This window comes from Astatotilapia calliptera, chromosome 8 (assembly GCF_964374335.1).
Source record: "Astatotilapia calliptera chromosome 8, fAstCal68.1, whole genome shotgun sequence".
In the NCBI taxonomy this organism is placed as follows: Eukaryota; Metazoa; Chordata; class Actinopteri; order Cichliformes; family Cichlidae; genus Astatotilapia; species Astatotilapia calliptera.
This window is the reverse complement of record NC_137429.1, coordinates 24,418,912-24,439,381: the sequence shown is the minus strand read 5'-3', so window position 1 is coordinate 24,439,381 and position 20,470 is coordinate 24,418,912. Positions and strand designations below refer to the sequence as shown.

The 20,470-nt window shown below is 41.8% G+C and overlaps 1 protein-coding gene and 1 pseudogene across 2 annotated transcripts; one reads left to right on the top strand and one right to left on the bottom strand.

Moving 5' to 3' along the window:
* Nucleotides 1-7,543: 7,543 nt before the first annotated feature.
* On the bottom strand, nucleotides 7,544-9,426 carry LOC113027661 (solute carrier family 2, facilitated glucose transporter member 11 pseudogene; annotated as a pseudogene). Its single transcript, XR_013911028.1, has one exon. The product of XR_013911028.1 is annotated as a solute carrier family 2, facilitated glucose transporter member 11 pseudogene (transcript).
* Nucleotides 9,427-9,666: 240 nt separating this feature from the next.
* LOC113027662 (RNA-binding protein with serine-rich domain 1-like) lies at nucleotides 9,667-18,116 on the top strand. The gene is made up of 7 exons (XM_026177327.2): nucleotides 9,667-9,805; nucleotides 11,600-11,746; nucleotides 11,895-12,077; nucleotides 12,291-12,393; nucleotides 17,123-17,276; nucleotides 17,363-17,504; nucleotides 17,614-18,116. Coding segments are annotated over exons 1-7 (831 nt in total). The 5' UTR covers nucleotides 9,667-9,803; the 3' UTR covers nucleotides 17,714-18,116.
* Nucleotides 18,117-20,470: the final 2,354 nt, after the last annotated feature.

Below are 20,470 nucleotides of genomic sequence, written 5' to 3'. Positions count from 1 at the left end.
CGCTTTCTTTGGCAATAAAATGAACAGAGGACACTGACATGATTTTTGCATGACTCGCTGTTCATTTCATTTCATGCAGCACCAAAGTTTCCCCGCTGGCTTGACACTGAAGCAGTCTGGTTCAGACAAACAGTGATTCGGCTTAATTAATTAATTATTGGTCAGTTTGACCTGCTGCCACTCTGACAGTGGCTAAATTTGCTATTTGCAGGAGCTGAGACAGGTGTGTTGAATTCAAAGTAGAGCTTAAGCAGCTGCAGCCAATCTGTAAGCAGCTCAGCCTGCTGTGTTGGCTGGATCATAGTCTATGTTATGACCAGGGGTTTTCTTTCTCAGTTTTTGCCTGCTTGCCTGGATTAGCTTCTCTTTTTTCCAGTTTCATCTACTCTGACTGTGGTGTCTGTCTCCAGCTCCTGCATGCTCAGCCTTTAGGCTCTTAGCCATCAGCACAGCCACCGTTTGTGGCTTTTCCATGCCTGCTGGCTGCCTCTGGGTCTTTTCCCTTCTGCCAGTGATTTTTATACCATTGGTGTGGTCTGTCTGCTATTTTACAATCTGCCCGCACATGGGTTTGCCTGTTGTTGTCCTACATAAAATTTCACTTTCTTCCCCTTCCTTTATTGCCACAGGCCAAGAGGCGGGGTGGACGGGTCGCTAGTCTATCACAGAAAGATAGACAACCTTTCACACTCAAATTCAAACCTATGGGCAATTTAGAATCACCAGTTAACCTAGCCCCACTAACTGCATGTCTTTGGACTGCGGGAGGAAACCGGAGCACCCGGAGAGAACTCCCATCCAGATGATTAGAACTCACAACATTTTCTCTGTGAGGCAAGACAGCTAACCACTGGACCACTTTGCTGCCCTTGCAATGGCCATTTTAGACATACATGTTCGCACTGCCTGTCTGAAATAGGTACTGTGCATCTGTGTATGCTTAAGGCAAGGGTGTCCAACTCCAGGCCTCAAGGGCCGGTGTCCTGCCGGTTTTAGATGTGGCCTCGATCCAACACAGCTGATTTAAATGGCTAAATTACCTCCTCAACATGTCTTGAAGTTCTCCAGAGGCATGGTAATGAATGAATCATTTGATTCAGGTGTGTTGATCCAGGGTGCTATCTAAAACCTGCAGGACACTGGCCCTTGAGACCTGGAGTTGGACAACCCTGGCTTAAGGGGATTGAGACACTGTGACTGTCATATCACCACCTTAGAGAAACAGTCAGAGCCACAGCAGTGGCTAATGCTAATGCTACAGTCACACTAGGGAAACCAATGGCTGACAAGTGTGTGCCTCTGAAAATGTTGCTCAGATGATGGGGACCAGGTCTGTGACCACTTGCAGTAGTCATCTTCAAAGTGACTTTGATGCATCAAAACAGGAATAAGTAATATAACCAGAATACAACCAGTAAGGTGGAGTTTTCTATTGCAAAGAGATGCATCACAGACGAGCTGCGCTCATCAGCGCAGACTTACTCAGACTGATTTCTACATGTTGGCAAAATTTGTGCATTTATAAATTAGATGGCAGTTGTTTTTAAACAGTCTGTGTGAGAGTGATTGCAGTCAGCTTGAGTCAGACCGCAACTGTTTGGAGACAGGTTGCCTCGCACCAGGCACCCTCTGTAAACGCCTTGAGATCAAAAGTGGTCACCCAGGGATTGAAAGTGTTGCATGTTCTGCCTCTGGGTAATCAGTTTACTACTTGCAGTCAGTCAACCACTTGTTTTTCACTAGTCAGAAGGAGGTTGCCATCCTATTTTTACTCTAGTAAAACTGAGACATTTTTTTCTATAAGTGAATTTAGTTCTGAAAGTCTTTTTCAAACTAGCATAGAAGTAACAGCTTCATAGGAAGCTGGTACAGTCACAAGTCCAAACCTCTTTGCATCTGCTTCTTCTTTATTATTTAGCAGTCACAACATGTAATACTCTTTATATGCTGCAACTTGTCACTGCTGACATACCTGCTAAAGAAAACTGCCAAAAACTGGTGTGCTTCATCAGTGGGGCATCTGAGTAAAGGAACCCCTTCCTATATAAATGCAGTGACTCAAGAGTCAACCTCCCCTTAGTGCAACAACAAACACCCAGGAATAAATGGCTCTTACAGCAGTTAATATTATTGTGAATAAATGTTGCACATTTTATTAGGCAGCAGCCAAAATCCCAAACTTGAGGCTTTGAGTGTAATGACCCCATGGTAGCTATGCCCATGCTTTCCATAAGATTTAAGTCTATCCATGATTACCCCGACAGGCAATCAGACCAACAGAAGCACAAAGCCATGGCTGCTAATCTTTTCACAAACATAATTAGCCCAACATGTTATCTTGATGGGTAAAGTATTTAATATGAGTTAAAACTATGCTCACTTGCTTTCTTTAGACTGTGAGGAAAGAACTTGATCAACCTGTTCCTTGAAAACAGGCCTGGTATACATACTCAAAACAACACTGGCATGCATTTGGAGTTGTAATTATTAACTTAAATGTCAACATTGCATAGTCCGTAGCCAAAGTGTTGTTGATTTTTTTTGTTGATGATCTGTAAGTGAAGGTAAATAATGCATTGAGAGGGAACTAAAAGGGCCATAAAACATATCATAAAACCAAAATAATGGGCAACTGCAGAGCCTGCTGAGAACTCAGTGGATTGATTGCTACAAATGACTAAATCTCACCCTTTTGATCTTGGTCTATCCAGTATCAAACTAGTAACACGCCCTTAGAAACAATCGAAATGTAATAAACTAAAGCATATCCATTACATATAAGGTGGAAAAAGGCTTTATGATAAAAGGCTGACAGTCTAACACCACTTTATTGGGTGTTTAATAACACTGCTTCCTCTGTGTTCGCCTTTCCCAAACGAAAGGTCAAACTGTAATAATGACACAATCTCTTGGTGCTATCTGCTCACACTGGAAGTAGAAGCCAGCTGGCATGAAAGACAACAGGGATAATGACGTGGTTCCCATCGTTAGCCGCTGTCTGCTTCCTAATAATATCACGAGCCTGTGTTGTTGCGACGTACGCACACAGAGGCTACAACTCTTACACAGCTGTTTTCCTTTGAATTATTCTTGTCCATCGTACACGTGTGTAGGTGGATACACTCTGTAGGTGGGGGGTAGCATTGCTTTTTGGTTTCAGAAATCTTATCACTGCCCAATTTCCTACTGTCTCAGGTGCCTGGCAACATCTTCTAATGTCTTCATAGTAACAAACAGGAAGTCCATTTAAAGGTAAGGCTCTTAACTCCCCCACTGTTTAAGCACTCTACTTCTGGTTGCCAAAGGAAACGTGCACTCTCCAGTTGAGGAGGAAGATGCAAACAAATGGAGCGAGCTGAAAGACACTCTAGCCCTCATTGTTGTTCACATTTGTGAAGCGCTTCACTAAACCCGCTCAAACCAAAGACGCCACTGGGTAGAGATCAAAGCAAAGACAGGTGTACTCTGAATACATGAAAGTCATGTTCATTCTGTTCCTGGTCCATTTATAAACTTCAGATCAAGCTGCCTGTCGTGTGTGACATGTCGAGATTATGGAAAAACCATTCATCCACTTAAAAAATGGACTTGGCTAATGTCTTACTGCTTACAAGCTGTTTTCTAAAGTTGAGAGGTTTTCCAAGTCAGTAAAGCTTTTCAGTAAAGAATGTATTAAATGTAGAAAATGTTGAGATGTGTAGGCTCATTTTAAATTTGTTGCCAAGAACAGAGTCATGTTTACCTCTGTCTTTCATCAACACTTTGTGAGCTGATGTGACAAACTGCTTGGATTACTTTGTAAATGAGTTTATGTGTTTTAGCAGTTCAGGACATCCTTTGTCATGTTTTCACTGCGTGATAGGTCTAGACTGCAGGCAAGGCAGTTTAGCACCTGCAGTCTTTTACAGGTGAACTATGTATAATGATATTTGTCTTCAATTATTGTCCCAGTCCTGAAGAAGCCTGCTGCTGAAACTTTCAGATTTCAGAGATGTTGCTCTCACTCCCATTGTTACCAAGTGCCTTGAGAAAATAATATTCAGCCTTGTTAAAAGGTAGCCTCCCTCTTACCTTTGACCCTGACAAATTTGTAAAAAAGGTCCACAGAGGCGTTTCAATGATTACAGCTCTGCTTTCAGTACGATCATCCCAGATATACTAAACAGTAATTTCCTTACGAATTGTCCTCAGGATGTCAGGGTTGGCCTTAACCTCTCCTCCACCTTCTCACTCAGCAGTGGCGTCCCACAGGGCTATGTGCTGAGCCCATTGCTTGCTCACATTACACACATGACGTGCATACGTATGTCCTCCCACACTTCCAGTTCCATAATAAAGATGGTAGATGACACAGTGTTTGGCCTCATCTTAGGCAGTACATACCTCGACAAGGTCCCAAAAGTGGCCCACTGATGCCCTGCAAACAACCTCGCATTAAAGACAAAGAAAACAAAAGAAGCAATCCTGGACTGCAGGAAGTGCAGACCTGACCACTCTCCCATTTTCAATAATAGAGACTGTGTGGAAATAGTCCACAGCTTTAAATTCCTGGGTTGCCACGTATCTGATAATCCGTCCCGGTCCATTCACACCACTGCTACGATACAAAAGTCACAGAAACATCTGTGACTCCTAAAAAAAGAAAAACCCATGTGTGAAGTTGGCGATTATTTTCCACCACTGTGTGACAGTGCATTTTTTTCACTGTCTCTCAGTGTGGTATTCAGGCTGTTCAGTAGCCTGAAAAAAGCCCTACAGAGGGTCATAAAGTCAGCGCAAAGGATCATCGGCTGCCCTCTTCCTTCACTCGAGGACATTGCTGACATCTGCTTCCTCTCCAGAGAACATCATAATATCTATTTCTTACCCCAGTCATCATCTTTTCGACCTTTTGCCCTCAAGGAAGCGGTATAGGTCAATTAAAACGTACAGAAACAGATCCAGACCCTTGATAAACACTCAGTGTTCTTTACAGCTTAACACCATTATGTGTGCAATATTGTGTCAGTCAGTGCAGCACTTGACTTTGGACTTGCACTCACAGCATCTTATCACACCCTGCCTTGGTCTGTTTTCTTTATGTTGTGTTGTTTAGGACTGGTGTATGTACTGAAATTTCAATCTATCACCGTATGTAGTGACAATAACAACGTCTTATTTTATACAGTCAGCTGCCACTGTAGTACGGGGTTAGCAACTTTTACTTTCAGGACTGACTAAATTCTTCATTACACCAACACAGCCAGCCTGAACTGCTGATGCAAGACAGGATGGGTCTATGCTTTCATGTTGTTTATGCCAAATTCTGACCCTACCTGTACCTATGTTAGAGCACAAATCAGGACTCATCAGTGCACACTTCCAACAGACACATTTCCAGTCCTCTTTTGTCAAGTTTTTATTTATTTATTTATTAACCTTTATTTATTTCATTGTGATTTAACTCTCATTTCCAAGAGAAACCTGGCCAGGACCTCACACAGGGTCTGTCTTGGTGAGCCAGTGTGAATGTAGCCTCACCTTTTATTCTGTTAGCTCACAGATGGGCTACAGCACCCGATGTGGTCTTCTGCTGCTGTAGCCCATCTGCTTAAAAGCTTGACATGCTGTGTGAGATGCTCGTATGCATATCTTATTTGAAATAAGTGGTTTGAGTTACTGTTGCCTTCTTATCAGCTCAAACCGATCCAGCCATTCTGTTTAAATCTATTATTTTAAAAACAAAAACTCATTTCCAGTATGTAAATGTAAGCAAACCATTTCCTGCCTTTATCTTCAACATAATGCTACTCATTTTTGCACCTAACTGCAACAAAATGTAACATCTTTTGGATCGACCCTTCACCAGAAACTCAGCGAAATCATAACTGGAAAAATGGCAGATGCAGTAAATGTCAGTCATTCTGTCTCCTGGTAAGTATTATGAGTGCCTTAGCAATGAACTCTATAGTATGTGAAGCCGCTGAGGTTCTTCTAGCCTGAGGCCTGAAATCATTAGCCATCTCCCAAAGCACAGCAGCGTGTTCACAGATGAACTGCTTCTGATGAGTGCGGTGGAGAGCGCTTCTGTATTTGTCCAGTCCTTCTTTAAGGACTAATCTCTCAGTGCTGGCTGGGTTTGCTGGCAGAAAAACTCTTATGTTTTGCTTTTATATCTGAACTCTCTACCTCTTTAACACAAAGTCACTTTTAGCTGTGTAGTTTGCTTCACTGGAAAAGGCAAACTGATCCTGTAGGCTGAACTGAGCGCCACAGAGAGAAGAAATACCCATTAGCTGTCGGGGTTATAAAAACATTCTTCCTTGCACTCACAAATCCTACTTGACACTGGATGCACTTAAATAGAAATTGACTTTTCTCTCAGCTGGATGGTGTAATAAAGACAAATGAAAATGCACACCTTACCCCACTGGAGAGTGAGATGTTCTCACCCAGCTCTTGTTTCCATAAATAAACAGTGTTATGCCATCCACTTTAATAAGAGTGGGCAGAAGTACTTGAATTAAAGTGCGCAGGAGTGAAGGGAGCCAAAGTTGGGTGATTAAACATAATTTAAAAAGCAAGCAGAATAAATCTCACTAACCAAATCACAAACATGACGAGAATGCGGGTAACCACTTTTTTTCCTTTATTTTGTTGTACACACAGTTGTATTTTGATTTAAATAAATAGTAATAATATTTTTAGGCAGAGAAAAGTGCGACAGTGTCATTCAGTAAGTGCGCAGCACATGCTACACGTTACAACAGTGCAAGAACAGACCTGACGTCTGCATTTAGGATTCATTCCAGCACACGATCAAGCAACGCAGGGTGATTACAGAACATACAGACGCTGCGACAGATGGCTCGCAGAAGGCTCGGAAGGGCTGCATTGAGTTTAAAAGCTGGTGAATTTAAAAGTGTTAACCTTGACTGTGTGATTCATTTTCATGACGCGCTGCCTTGTTTATCACTGCACAAACTGTGGCAGACACAATGGCTACATCTACTGGCCATTCTGCAGAGCTACACTCATGTAGTTGAAGCCCTGGTGCACACAGAAGTCTGGAGGGGACTAACTAATATAGTTAAATTCCAGATGCAGTCCAGTTGCTGCATAAACATAAATGAGAGAAAAAAAAAAAAAAAAAGAATTACACACAGTCTGCGTTCCCAGAAAGGTCATCAAATAGGAAAACACACATGCATGGTTCACTGAGCTGGATAGATAAAAAACAAAACAGCATCAGATTGCACAATAAACATGAACTGTTATCTAGCAGCTCACAAGTGTTGAACTAGAGAAGGTAATCCCTACAGCACATGCTGTTCAAATGATTGCCCAAACTACTGCAAACACATGCCAGTTTTTGGCAGGAGCTTGAGAGATTTCTGCATAAATATGAGTGAGGACAATTTCTTTGGCATAGGGGACCCTACAAAAGGGTTCAGCACCATCACTCTCAATGGCGATCTAAAAGACATTTTAGAAGCTTTATATAGGTTTGCAATAAATAAATACAAAATGTGTGTTGGGTAGGATTAAAGGCCTAGACCAAATTGTAAATTAAGAACAGATTTGAACAGTCACTATTAAGGGGATCACATCTCATAAATAACACACAGGATTTAATCTGCACAGAAGTCAATTAAAACCTGAAGATAAGCTCAAAAGGCACGGCTTTTTATAATCCCACAGGTCAAATTTCATTCAGCAGCTTTATAGTCAAGGTCAGGATCATGCGTTGAGGAAGTAAATGAGCAGATTTTACCCAACTGGTAGAGATCATTCAGGGGCTCGTGCTCTGTCATTAGGTCTGGAACTTCATTCATTTTCCCTTGGTTCTTCTTATCAAACACTGCTGTAATCTGAGCCAGCGTCTTGCCCTTTGTCTCTGGCAAGGTGAGCCCCAGAAACACAGCAGATACCAAACAAACACAGAGGAAAGGCAGAAAGCAGAGGTTTCCCAGGCCATTGACGATGAAAGGTAACAGCATTCCCATTAGGAGCAGGCTAATCCACATTAGAGAGCCGGCGATCATGTAGGCCGCTGGACGAGCCGTCTGATCAAAGATCTCAGCTGGTAAGATCCCTGTCACTCCGGCTGGGCCCAGGCCAAAGCTGAGGATGTAAGCGAAAACGCACACCATGCTGAGGTATGCCATCCCTGTCACTTTGCGGCTCTGGAGTGAAAGAGCTACGGTAAAAACTATAGACCAACAAGACATGAGACTGTAACCCCCGATGAGAAGGTACCGGCGACCCACGCGTTCAATCAGGAGGTTACTCAGAATGGAAGCTGTTAGCTCAGATGCCCCCGTCCCAATGGTGACGTACTGAATTTTCTCTGGTGGGATCCCTGCTTCCTGAAAGATGTAGGAAGCATAGAAGTAGATGGAGTCGTTTCCACAGAGCATCATGGCGCTGCTGGCGGCCATGACTGTTTTGAGTTGTGATCGTAAATTACGATCCTTAAACAGGGCCCAGGGCGTCTTAGCAGAAGATGTAGCTCCAGAATTTATGGCTGCGGACATTTGCTGCTCCTGAAGCAACTCCTCCATCTCCAAAACGGGAGCCTCCCCGCCGCGGAGTCTTCCAAGAGCCTGGAGACATGCTTCCCTGTCTCCCCTGTCAATGAGTAGGTACCTGGGGCTTTCGGGGAACCAGGGAAGGGTAAGGAGCTGGACCAGTGCTGGCAAAACATTACTAGCCAGTAAGTAGGGCCAAAGAGGCTCACTACCCAAAAGCTCAGTAAGTCCCACAACCTGACCCAAAAAGATCCCAAATGCAGTAAAGACGGCAGAAGAAAACGCCACAGCACCTCTGAGGTGTTTGGGGGCACTCTCTCCAAAATACATAGGCTGGACATTCATGCTGACACCTGAGTTCATCCCCACCAGAAAGCGAGCAATGATGATCATCTCAAATGATTTTGCCACCCGGCATGTTAGCACCAGCACAGCAGCAGCAAACATGAAGGAATTGTTCAAAAGCAGCGACTTTTTCCTCCCAAAGCGAACTGACATAGGGCCTGCCAGCAGGGCCCCAAGGAGGCCACCAAGAGAAAAGGCTGATACTATCAGGGTCCACACCAGGGTCACCTCTGGGATATCCAAGCCTGTACCCCAGCGCTCTATGTAGGTGTCATTAATAAACTTTTGGATGTAGCTGGTAGGAGCGTTGATGATGGAGATGTTGTAGCCGTACTGAAAGGTTCCTCCAATGGCAGCACAGAGCACAGTCAGTCCAAGAGTCAATCCATTGCCTGAAGGTTTCCTGGTTTTTTCTGGTACATTATCTGCAGACTTCATCTCAAAGCAGGCTCTTTAAGTGGAAGAGCAAACTTGTCCCCTTCCGTTAGTTGTTCAATCAGTCCAAACCTTTTATGTAGCTTAGAGAGGCGTTTTTAACTCATATGAGACTACGGCTGATCTCTAATGCGGTTCAAATGAAAGGCAGCGTGATTCTTCAGTTAGAGCCGGGGTTATATAAATCTGCGCCTTTTCCCTGAGTCTAACCTTTCAGGCAACGTCCTACCCGCAAGAGTTCTGCTGCAGTGATCCTTCCCCAGTCAAATTTAGAGTTAAAGTTTAAACGTTAACTCAAATTACAGAAATTATTTAAAAGAGTAATAAAAAGAAGTGAAACCAGCTATGGGAAACAAGTATTATTCAGAAAAATAAATCCTGCTAGTCTAAATTTAGATAATTATTTTCACCATCTTAACGGATGTTTTTGCATGTGTGAGGCGCGTACAGAGTGCTGATTGGTTCAAACTGCTTACGTCATTTTTGTGCGATTACTACTGTCGCGAGGAAAAAATGTAAGTGAACGCAGTCGTTTTAATTTGTTTCTCTTTTGTATTTGGCTTATAAATTGCAAATCACTACACGAAAGTGTTAACGCGAAAGGTACTGTTTTTAGCTTTACACGAAATTGTTAATAAGCAAACACAATATACAGCCATATTATTATTATTTATATATTTAACCAACGGTAAGCTAGCTAACTTTTGAGCTAGCTTGATTTTGTTTTGCATTTTCTATGAGTAGATATACTGTGGCCACTCAGCATTTGTCCTCATTCTTAAAAATGCATATGTGGCGATTACAGAAATGTGTTGCAGAACTGCTCAAAGAGCAAATGAACGAGGGTTCGCGAGTTTCCTACAGAATAATAACAACAAAAGGAAGTTCGTTTTCTCCCCCTAACACAGAACTATTGGTAGCATCTATTTGACAAATCGACTAAATTAATTTGTAGCTCATGTCAAAAGCGCAAAGAATTATGCTTCCATAAACAAGCGGTCATTCTTACCTCAGTGTTGGAAAAAGTGACGATGCAGATGCTTTTGCACAGAGACGGAAAGACGTTACTTTAGCATCCCTGTAGTTACATCAGTGGAATATTATTTAACTGAGAATAAAGATCCTTTTCCCTCATATACCTCAGAGTGTTAGTTACCTTTAACAACTGGGATGTGATCAATAGCAGGCAAGGAGTTAAAAATGGAGAAATGACGAACATAGTCTGACTAAGCCAAAAGTTTTGGAATTTTGATTTAATAATTAAAACTATGATAAAGGGGAAAATCCAAAAAAGTATCAGTAATATAGGTAATCAAGATTTAGGTTCAAAAAGCTAGAAAGGGACAATATAATTCAGTAAAAATGTAAGATTATTTACAGCCACTTATAACCGTACTGCCAAAATACTGTAAATTTCAACGGTGGCTATGAAGATAATGTATGTGTGTAAAAACATAGAAAGATGAAGAAAATTTGCAGGTCCAAAATATAATATAATATATTTCAGTGCAGCATATTTTGAAGCCACCTAACAGTTTTACCAGTGTTTGTTTAAAGTTAAAAACTGCCTGTCCAATAAAACAAAGAAAAAAGTATAGTCAAACAGTATTTGTTGGAAAAAGTTTATTATAAATTTTCACTATGACATAATCTTATCATTTCAAGTAAAATGAGGTTTGCCTTCAAAAAATATTAAAAAGCTGTAGTTTGAGTTTCCCTTCTCTTCTTTTCTTGAGTTACATCTCACATATAGACCAGCTCAGCTTCAAGCCTCTTTTACTCCATTTTTGTTTTCCTTACTTTTATACTTTGCAAGTCTGCTTGGGTCCCGCTGATGTAAATTTTTGGAAAGGTAGTGCAGATGTTAACCTCATGTTATCATATGACGTGAAGGACAATAAAGCTCCTTGAATCCTTGAGATTTTAAATAACCTTACCAAAATTATAAAAAAAAGTTGTGCAGGCTAAAATAGAAATGTTCCTTCAAAATCTAGTCCGTAAAGGCCTGTAATGTAGTGGGGATGGAGCCGGACTCCCTTAAGGTGGTGTCAGAGAGGCGGATGTTGTCCAAGATGAGGACAATGCTGGACAATACAGCCCATCCACTCTATGACAGGAGCACGTTCACTTAGAGACTGAGTTACCCAAATGCACCGCTTAATAACACAGGAAATCATTCCTGCCTGTCAGTTTGCATGGTTTGATGTTACTGTATGCAAATGATAATCTATTTTGGCACAGTGCAAAGGTGTTGGGGATGTCTGGCACCCTAAATCTTAGATCTTTTTGGGTTTTTTCTCCTTTAACAGGGCGCCTTCTCCAACAAAAAGGAAGGACGATGACAAGAGCAAACAGCGCAGCAAGGACAAGTCAGGAGCCACTAAAGAGGGAGCTGACAAAGGCCGGGGCCGAGACAAGAACCGCACCCGACGCAGCGCTTCTAGCAGGAGCAGCAGGTCAGATCACTAACCACCTGTTCCCCTCTGGTTTGAATGAGAGTTAGCTCATTTTAATTAAAGCTTTGGGACCAAACCCTTCTATTGCTCCCCTCAGCAGATCATCCATTTAAAAATAAATAAAAAATTATCATAATGTTCTCTTTAGGTCGAGCTCCAGCTCCAGCAGCAGCAGCTCAGGTTCCAGCTCTGGCTCCTCCAGCGGCTCAAGCTCCTCTGCCTCCAGTCACTCTGGCTCCTCCAGCTCCCGCTCTTCTTCCTCCTCATCTTCATCATCCTCACCCAGCCCCAGCCGCCAACGCCACAACAACAGACGACGCTCGCGCTCAAAGTATGGAAGCGTTTACTAGGAAGCACCCAAAAAACTAAATGTAGTAAGAGATTAGCAAGAGGTTGTACATTGCCTGTTCAGTGAGTAATCCTCAGTGAGTCTTGGTTCTGGTGATGTTTTCATAAAAAGAACTTAAATGTACTTGAAGAGTTTTCATATTAGACGCTGTCATTAACAGCTCACATGTTAAATTAAAGTCAGATGTGATTGTAGGTCTAAATCGCCAAAGAAGGAAGGCAGGGATCGACGACGCAGGAGTCCCACACCCAAACCGACCAAGGTCTTCCTGGGTCGGCTGACCAGAAACGTCATCAAGGTACATTCTTAACTAGAAGTGCTTAAAAAGATGGGTTTTTTTGTTTGTTTGTTTTTATTGTTATCACACTGGCTCTTTTGCTATGTCACAGAATGTTTTTTGTTTTGCTTTTTTTTTGTCATCCATAACATAAAATTTCAAGTTGATAAGCCGTTAGCTCCACCAATCAGGACCTCTCTGAATATATTTCACTGTTACCCGGAAACAGAAGGTGGAGGCATCAGCTACCAATGCTACAGATGGAGGTCACGAATGAGCAAACTGCTTTCAAAATGGTTTTAAAATGATGACATCCTTGTGTTACTAGTGGAAACATGCTGTTATTATTAGCATTAACAGGAATTTTTCCATGTTTACTATACATATTCCTGATTTTGAGTGCACCTGTGACTGCATCATTTGTGGGTAACTAGGGAATGACGTCATTCACGGAGCTTTCTGATTGGCAGAGCTAACTTGAAATTTCAAATAAACTAAAAATGTAGTTATGGATGTATTTTTTTTTCTTTTATCCCCCCCAGTGGTGGAAACTATCTTCCATACTTTTGTATTTAAGTCATAAAAGCAGGGAATCTTTGTGTGATGTATACAAGCAGTGTGCAAATGGATAACCATGAAGCCAGATTTTCTTTCACACCCGATTTCTGTTGATACATGCGTTACGATAGATCCTGAGGGACTTTAGGACACTGCAGCCAACAGAATAACAAGTAATAAACATACTGCTTAGTCACAGCTTTAAACTGTGAGCAGAGTTTATTTTCACAGTTCTTAAAAAGTTTTTGTGTTTACAGTTTGTATTGAAACTTTTTGTTGATTCAAATGAAGAAGAGGATCGTAGGGATGGTGGAGAGTGCTCACAGGGGACTGATTAAGCCTTTGTTTTGGAGTTTGAGTCAGCAGCATTAAAATCTCTGGTAAACACTGTTAGCTACAAGCACAGTGGCCACATTTCATTTTTGTGAAAACTTAAGATATTTGATCATTTGTAGTTGATTGTAAAGCAAATCTTTGTAGTTGCTTAAAAAAAACAAATGTAGGCTGTAATGAAATGCTTTGCATTTCTATTATTACCTTAATACTTTTACCAGTACGCTCACGAAACAAGCATGGAGTTACTGATTACACTGAATGCGGCTACAAAGAACTGATAAGGTGTTAGCTGCAAGAAGGTATTTCTTACTCTAATAAGTATTAGCAGCCGTTCATTCCCTCAAATCCTGTTTGTTTTCTGTCTCAGTACAGAAACTTGTTCAGTCTTTTCTGGATAATTCTGTGTGTTCCAGAATTTTTAGTACACTCTGGGAGACTGAGAGAGGATTAATGCTGCAGATGATTCAGAGTGTGTAGCTGTCCGCTACACTGTTAATTGCAGAACAGTGGAGCTGCATCTGTGGACCTCTGGAGAAGAGAGGAGGGGTGGCGTGGGGGGTTCTTGATGATTTAATTCATTGGTTTCCCGCTTGATAAATAATAATCATTAAAATATATATTCAGGCTTTCATTCTAATATATATACAAATTTCCTAAATGGCATTCTATAATATGTCATATGTAATGTGTGTCTGTGTGTAACCACATGTATAACTTTTTGTTGGTGATGCTTAGACTGGCCAGTTACACAGAAATGACCCCCAGAATGAACCCAGCCGTCATCCAAATTCAGGTTCAGATTTCTTTACTGTCATTCAGTCAATACATCACAGATGCACTGCTGAACAAAATTAGGATCACAGAAAAACAAACAAAAATCGGAGGTCAGGTCATAGCTGTCACAGAGCCGTACTGTGCTGCACGCCAGTCTGTGATAGCTTTTGCTTAAAGGTAGAAGAGAGACCAGTCTGTGGCAGGGGTGCCTGCTGTCCCTGGTGATCCTTTTTGCCCTTGACAGGTGGCGTTGTTGGGCCAGGCTCCCAACAGGTGGCAGTGAGACCCCATTAATCTCAGCTGCCATCGCCACGCTCCCCAGTGGCTTTCTGTTTGAGGCACTGCTGCTCTCATGCCACAGAGTGTTGGTACTTCGTGTTGGTGCACTCTGTGTGGTGGCTCTGTAGGAAGTGGTGAGGACAGATGGGTTAAGATGAGCCTTTTTTTAACCTCGGTAGGAAGTGCAGGAGATTTTTTTTGAAAACATAGGAGATGTGCAGGGGTCACATGAACCCCCATGAATATTATATGAAGCACAGTTTCCACACCAGTGTTGATGATATAGATCGGGCTGCGTATAGTCAAATAACAGCTCTTTGGGGAGGGGGGTTCACTTTCAGAATAAGATTGTCATTGCTGCAAAAAGTTTCACCTCCTTGTAGTCCTTGTTATTATTTTCCTTGTTAAGACTTTGATGAGATGTTGAATTTACAAAGTAGTTTTCTGAGATCATGCAGTGTTGTGGCTGTGAGGTGATCCTGGGGCCTGTTCTTCGTACCTCGCTAAGTAAGTTAGCTGGATTAGATTGTTGACGATTTCGCGTGATCTTGGATCGTTCGGTTCCCCGAAGCTCATCCGGGACTTGCTGTCATAGCAACAGAGCCGTAAGCGTAAACCTGCTCGGGAGCAGGTTTACTTTATGTAAACAGGATTAGATCGCGGCCACGCAGGTATGTCCGCTTCATTTATACGAAAGCAACAGCGATATTCCACCACTGTTTCAACATAAATAAATAACATCAATGTAACTAAAGATAATGCAGCATTTGATCCTTTCATTGATTTCACACAGATACATACAGGTCATTTCCTTAAAAAGGGAAATCTACTATTAACATTCTATTACATGTATTTGATTATTACAGATGTAATTCATATTTCACAGTAGTAATTGCAAATTACTTCGTGTAATCAAGATGGGAGACCACGGCTATAAAAGCGAAGGTGGATTTGGGAAGTCTGTCGCAGCCATGTCCTGTCCGTTTACGCGAGCCACCCATTGAGGAAGGTGCAAGATTGATAAGGAGAGTTCTCAGAATTCAGCGTATATTGCGGGACAGACAGGATCCTTTAGCTCAGCGCGACAGTGTGCTCATTGAGAGATATCGATATTCCCGTGAGGGTATTATTCACTTAACCAACTTGTTGACGAGGGGGTGCAGGACCACCACCTGTCTTTTTTTTGCTCTGCCCTTTTCTTGGTTGCTGTTATGAACAAACAAACAGATTATTTCAGGGTCTCTTTCCAAGAGACGAAAAGCAATCTTCGCCGACCAATCAGCGGGTTGCCGATCAATGTTTCTACTATCGATGCGTAGCCCCTTTTACGACACCCAGTGATGTCACATTACTGCGTCCAGCTGTACTAATCGTCAACAGCAGGTGTGTTCGGGGAACCGGATTAGCGAGCTCACGGTTAGCGCGATGGTTTGGTCTTGGATGTGTCATTTGATCTTGGATGTAGTGAGCGACGTACGAAGAACGGGCCCCTGGAGTCTGTAATACATGTAATATCCTGTCCCAGTCTAGTTGTATCTCTATGGTCCTGAAATTGATTCTATAATTTGGGTTTTTGTGACTAAGGGCCTTTTTTGCCACTGATTTTCTTATAGAGGTTGGCTCTTGTAATTCTGAGGGCTGCTTAATCTCCAGAATTAAAAGCAGAGTTTCTGTCATAAGGTTCTCACTCACTCTGATATTGATACTTTTTTTTTCTTCATGCAACCTCAGCCACAACTGGTCATGACAGGTGGCTGTCTCTCCTTGATCCTGGATCTGAGCTCTGAGGTTTCCTCCTGTTAAATTTTTTTTTCTTCCTATTGTCACCAACTGCTTGCTTATAGGGTTTGATTGTTGATGATTTTCTCTGTATTACTGTAGGGTCTTTACCTTACAGTATAAACTACATCCAGGTGACGGTTGTTGTGATTTTGTGGCATATGAATAAAATTGAATTGAAATTTTAGATCTAGCCACATAGAGCCTTAGCATACTCCTCAGTGTCTGTGTCCTGAGCCCCTCGAAGCACCGATCAGTCTGTGCAAATCCTGCAGTGCTGCTCCGTAGTTCTGATGACCAGAGGTCTGTATGCTGGAATTTACAAGACAGAGACGTGGTCTGATGAGTTGATGGTCGGGGCGGAGGACTGAATGCTTTGAATGCTGCTGTTATGTTTCAATAAACACAAGTAGTCAAGTATGATGGACCCTCTAGCTACAAAATCCACGTTGGAAAAAGTGGCGGAGAACTTTTTTCATAACCATTTGTTGGTTGTTTTGTATCAGGTTACTGTCACAGCTTTGTGTCTGTGTAACCGTGGATGTAAAGAACAGTGATGGAAATTACTGAGTTTGCTGAACGGCCAGCATTTAATGGCCAAGTCCTCAGTGTGTGGAGAACAATGTGATAGGCCCTGTTTGTGTCCATGCACCATCTGTTGTTAATGTGGATACCTACTCCACCACCACAAGGAATGCTGCTTCTGTGTGACGTTTTCCCCGCTAAGCCTCATCTGTGCAGTCGTCGGGCTACTGAGACTTTAAATGAGCAAAGATTTCAAGTTCAAGCAGAATGATGAATGAAGTCTGTAATCAGCAACTGACAACCGGGAAACCACAAATGGATCAAAAATCAAAAGAGGGCTCACCAAAGACTTAATCCAGAGATGGGCAAGCAGTGGTCACGTGATCAGGCTAAAAGAATCAGTTCTACCAGGAAGAACAAATTATTTTTGGTTTAGAAGCTGAAAGTTACTCACAATAAAAACAGCAGGTATCTCAAAGGTTTTCTGTGTCTTTTAAAGGAGCACATCCAGGAGATTTTCTCCACATATGGCAAGATCAAGATGATTGAAATGCCCATGAACCGCATGCACCCTCACCTGTCCAAGGGGTACGCCTATGTGGAGTACGAGACCTCCGAAGAGGCAGAGAAGGCTCTGAAGCACATGGACGGAGGTAGGAAGGACTGAAGAGATTGTTTCAGAGCCACGTTCTGAGTCATGTGCTTAAAGTGGATCAACTCTCACGCTGATGTCTTTCAGGTCAGATCGATGGTCAGGAAATCACTGTCACAGCTGTGCTGACTCCCACGGTGCGCCCCCCTCCTCGCAGGCTTTCCCCTCCCCGGAGGATGCCTCCTCCGCCCCCGATGTGGCGCCGGACTCCCCCTCGTATGAGGAGAAGGTAATGAGCAAATGATGGGCACCCACAGTGGAGAAGGGGGAGGAGGAGAGAGGAAACCTTTACCTCTTCTGTTATTTATGTTCTTTTCTCTTAATTTCTCTTTTTCTAGATCTCGGTCTCCACGCCGACGGTCTCCAGTGCGGCGCAGGTCTCGATCGCCTGGCCGCCGCCGCCATCGGTCGCGATCAAGTTCCAACTCCTCGCGCTAGCGATCGTGAAGCCTTTCCTCTCCCTCGCCTCCTCTGAATTTATTCTTTTGTTTTGTCCTTTTGATCAGAGCAACAAAAAATGTGAAAGAAAAATGTTTTTGTGTTGTTACCTTGTTAAGTGGCGAACACAGGAGCACCAAAGTCTTTACCATTTTCCCCAGTAAAGACATTCAGGCGGTGTTTTATGATAATAAGACGTAAGAATTGTGTTGAACTTTAAATGCGTCATTTTTAATACATTGAAACCTTTTCATTATTTTCTAGTATTTTTGTTGTGTTCATGTATTTGAAAACAATAGAAACACAAAACTGTAAAAGAGCCTAAAAGGCAAATCTTCATGTGTCCCCAGTAAGAAAAAAGGCTGTGAGATCAGAATAAAAGAACCTCTTGTATGTTTATGAACCACAGTGGGATTAATATGAAAATTGCAATGCAACCATTTCCTAGTTTTCAAATCATTATTGGACCTCCGTCCTTCAGATTAACAGTTTCCTTCTACTGCCTGTCCCTAATTTCTGTTGTCAGTTATGGTGTTGGGTAGTTACTCAGTCATATGGCAATGAATAGCCATTATTGCCATTGCATTTACAAGTGCTATTAAAGCTTAGATAATCACACTAATCTTTATGTCTATCATATGACCTATCCACAATATTACTGTCTTGTAATCCTGCCACGACCTTAGAATGAATGACTCCGTGATCGTTACTAGATGGGTTGCTGTTGCTCTACCCTGAATGCAATAAGCTCTATTAGATAGATCAGTGAAGACACGACAGGAAAGACATTCTGCAAAGGGCCGCAGGTTGGACTCAAACCTGGGCTTGCCACTCTCAGCCATATGACATGAGGTCACCCGTTCAACATGCTGAGCTAAACCAGCACAAATAAAATCAGTACTTAATTATAGTTCCAAATGAGTTGAAGACATAATTCAGACATGACAAAGACCTGTGGGCTTCCTGTTTTTGTCTGAATTCTGATAAAACTTTTTAGTGGTGTAGTGAGGGGTCAGACTGTTAACTAAATTATATAATAACTAAATGTTAATTTGACCGAGTCTTCAAGGTGAACTCAATGATTTATTGGTTGAAAAATGAGAAAGAGGCTTACAACTGATAAACTATAAGTCTTACGAGTGAGGTAAGTATTAGCATATAGAGAGTATCATATAAAGATTATATATAAAAATTTACAATGTCACATTTGACCTCTGACCTCTCCTTCAATAGATGGATCTGAAGGTCAAAGCAATAATAATGCTGTAGAGTTATTCAAAGCTGTTTCTTTCTGCCATTGTTTCCATCGACAAGATAAAACTATCTAGGGAGTAATATAAGGGGATTCTAAATATCACATCATAATTTAGTTTAAAACCACTTCCTTCTATCATCATCATCACTCCCTGAATCCAGAGACTCTTTAGCATCGATATCAGTCATCCAGGTGCTTGGAAGATGACGTAGCAGCTGCGTCAGAAGGATGGACAAATGTCTCACTAACAGTCACAGTAGTGGATGTTTTACTGTCACAACCAGAGCCAAAGACCACAGCTGAATTCCTAAAATATTCACATGAAATCATGCTGGATGCAAACACAACAAACACATCCACACTGCAAAACCTTTCTAACCCTCAGGTTAAAAAAAATCCAGATATAATGAATGACTCTGACATTATGTAAGTTGGCGAGTACTGACAGCTTACGTCATTATTATAGGTACAATCTGTAGGTTAGTGAATTCCCTTCCCTCTCTACTGACTTCTGGTTATATTTTGGGTAAGAATCAGAAGGCTGTTTTCTCCTTTGACATCTCCTTTGCTAAGAACTCATACATTTATTCTGCCACTCTGGCATAAAGGGCTATAATGGACACTGGACTGAATATTAAAAATGCCATATCATGCAATAGGCCTGTAGCGAGTAGGTCACCGGTTATGATCATACTGTAAATCTTTAATTGAGGCTGTCAGAAGCTGGGATGGGACTGACTCACTGTAACAGCAGGTGGTTTTTTTCACCTCGCTTTGTAATGTTGCATCATATTTTATGACATTGTTAATGTAAATTGCCAGTAAATATTCAGCTCAGAATGCTTTTTGCAACCAGAGGAGCCACCTGCTGCTGGCCTTTAGAAAGTTACATCTCCTATACTTAAACAAATGACTGAGACTATGGCTCCAACATCATCAGATCAGATGAATAATAACCATCAATCAAATCTAGCTTTTTTAACATGCTACTGACAAGACTGCATCATTGTTTTTCAAGGAAACCAAGCAACTTATAGTGACATGGGGACCTCTTTTATAAAGGAGATATACTGGACAATCTATTGCACAACCACACTGAAGTACAGGTGTGTTCCTCTTTCTTCAAAAAGGTCTAATTTATACCACATTGTGTTCCATTATATTCAGCATGTTGTTTTTTTCCTTACTAAAATAAAGATGTTTTCCTGTTAACCGATATACAGAAAAGGTGCCAGCTCTTCCAATACTCAGTAAGATGTTCGCCCATGCTTTCACCGGTAAATAAAATCATGCCCTGTGATAAATGGTCTGCTCCACACAGTTTTACATGTTGAGATTATACGCGTATGATCTGGAGTCAAATATTTGTATTATTTAAAATTTGGGAGTGGGACTTGCATTTTTTAAGCACAGGTGTGCAGCTCATATGAAACTGTACTGCTCAGTACAAACCTCCCTCTGCACTCAGCTGCAGAAATCTGCTGTTGTAACATGATTCAGCA

Coding starts and splice junctions, on each gene's coding strand:
- LOC113027662 (XM_026177327.2), top strand. Junction 11,747..11,894: donor GCTTCTAGCAGGAGCAGCAG/GTCAGATCACTA, acceptor TGTTCTCTTTAG/GTCGAGCTCCAGCTCCAGCA. Junction 12,078..12,290: donor AGACGACGCTCGCGCTCAAA/GTATGGAAGCGT, acceptor ATGTGATTGTAG/GTCTAAATCGCCAAAGAAGG.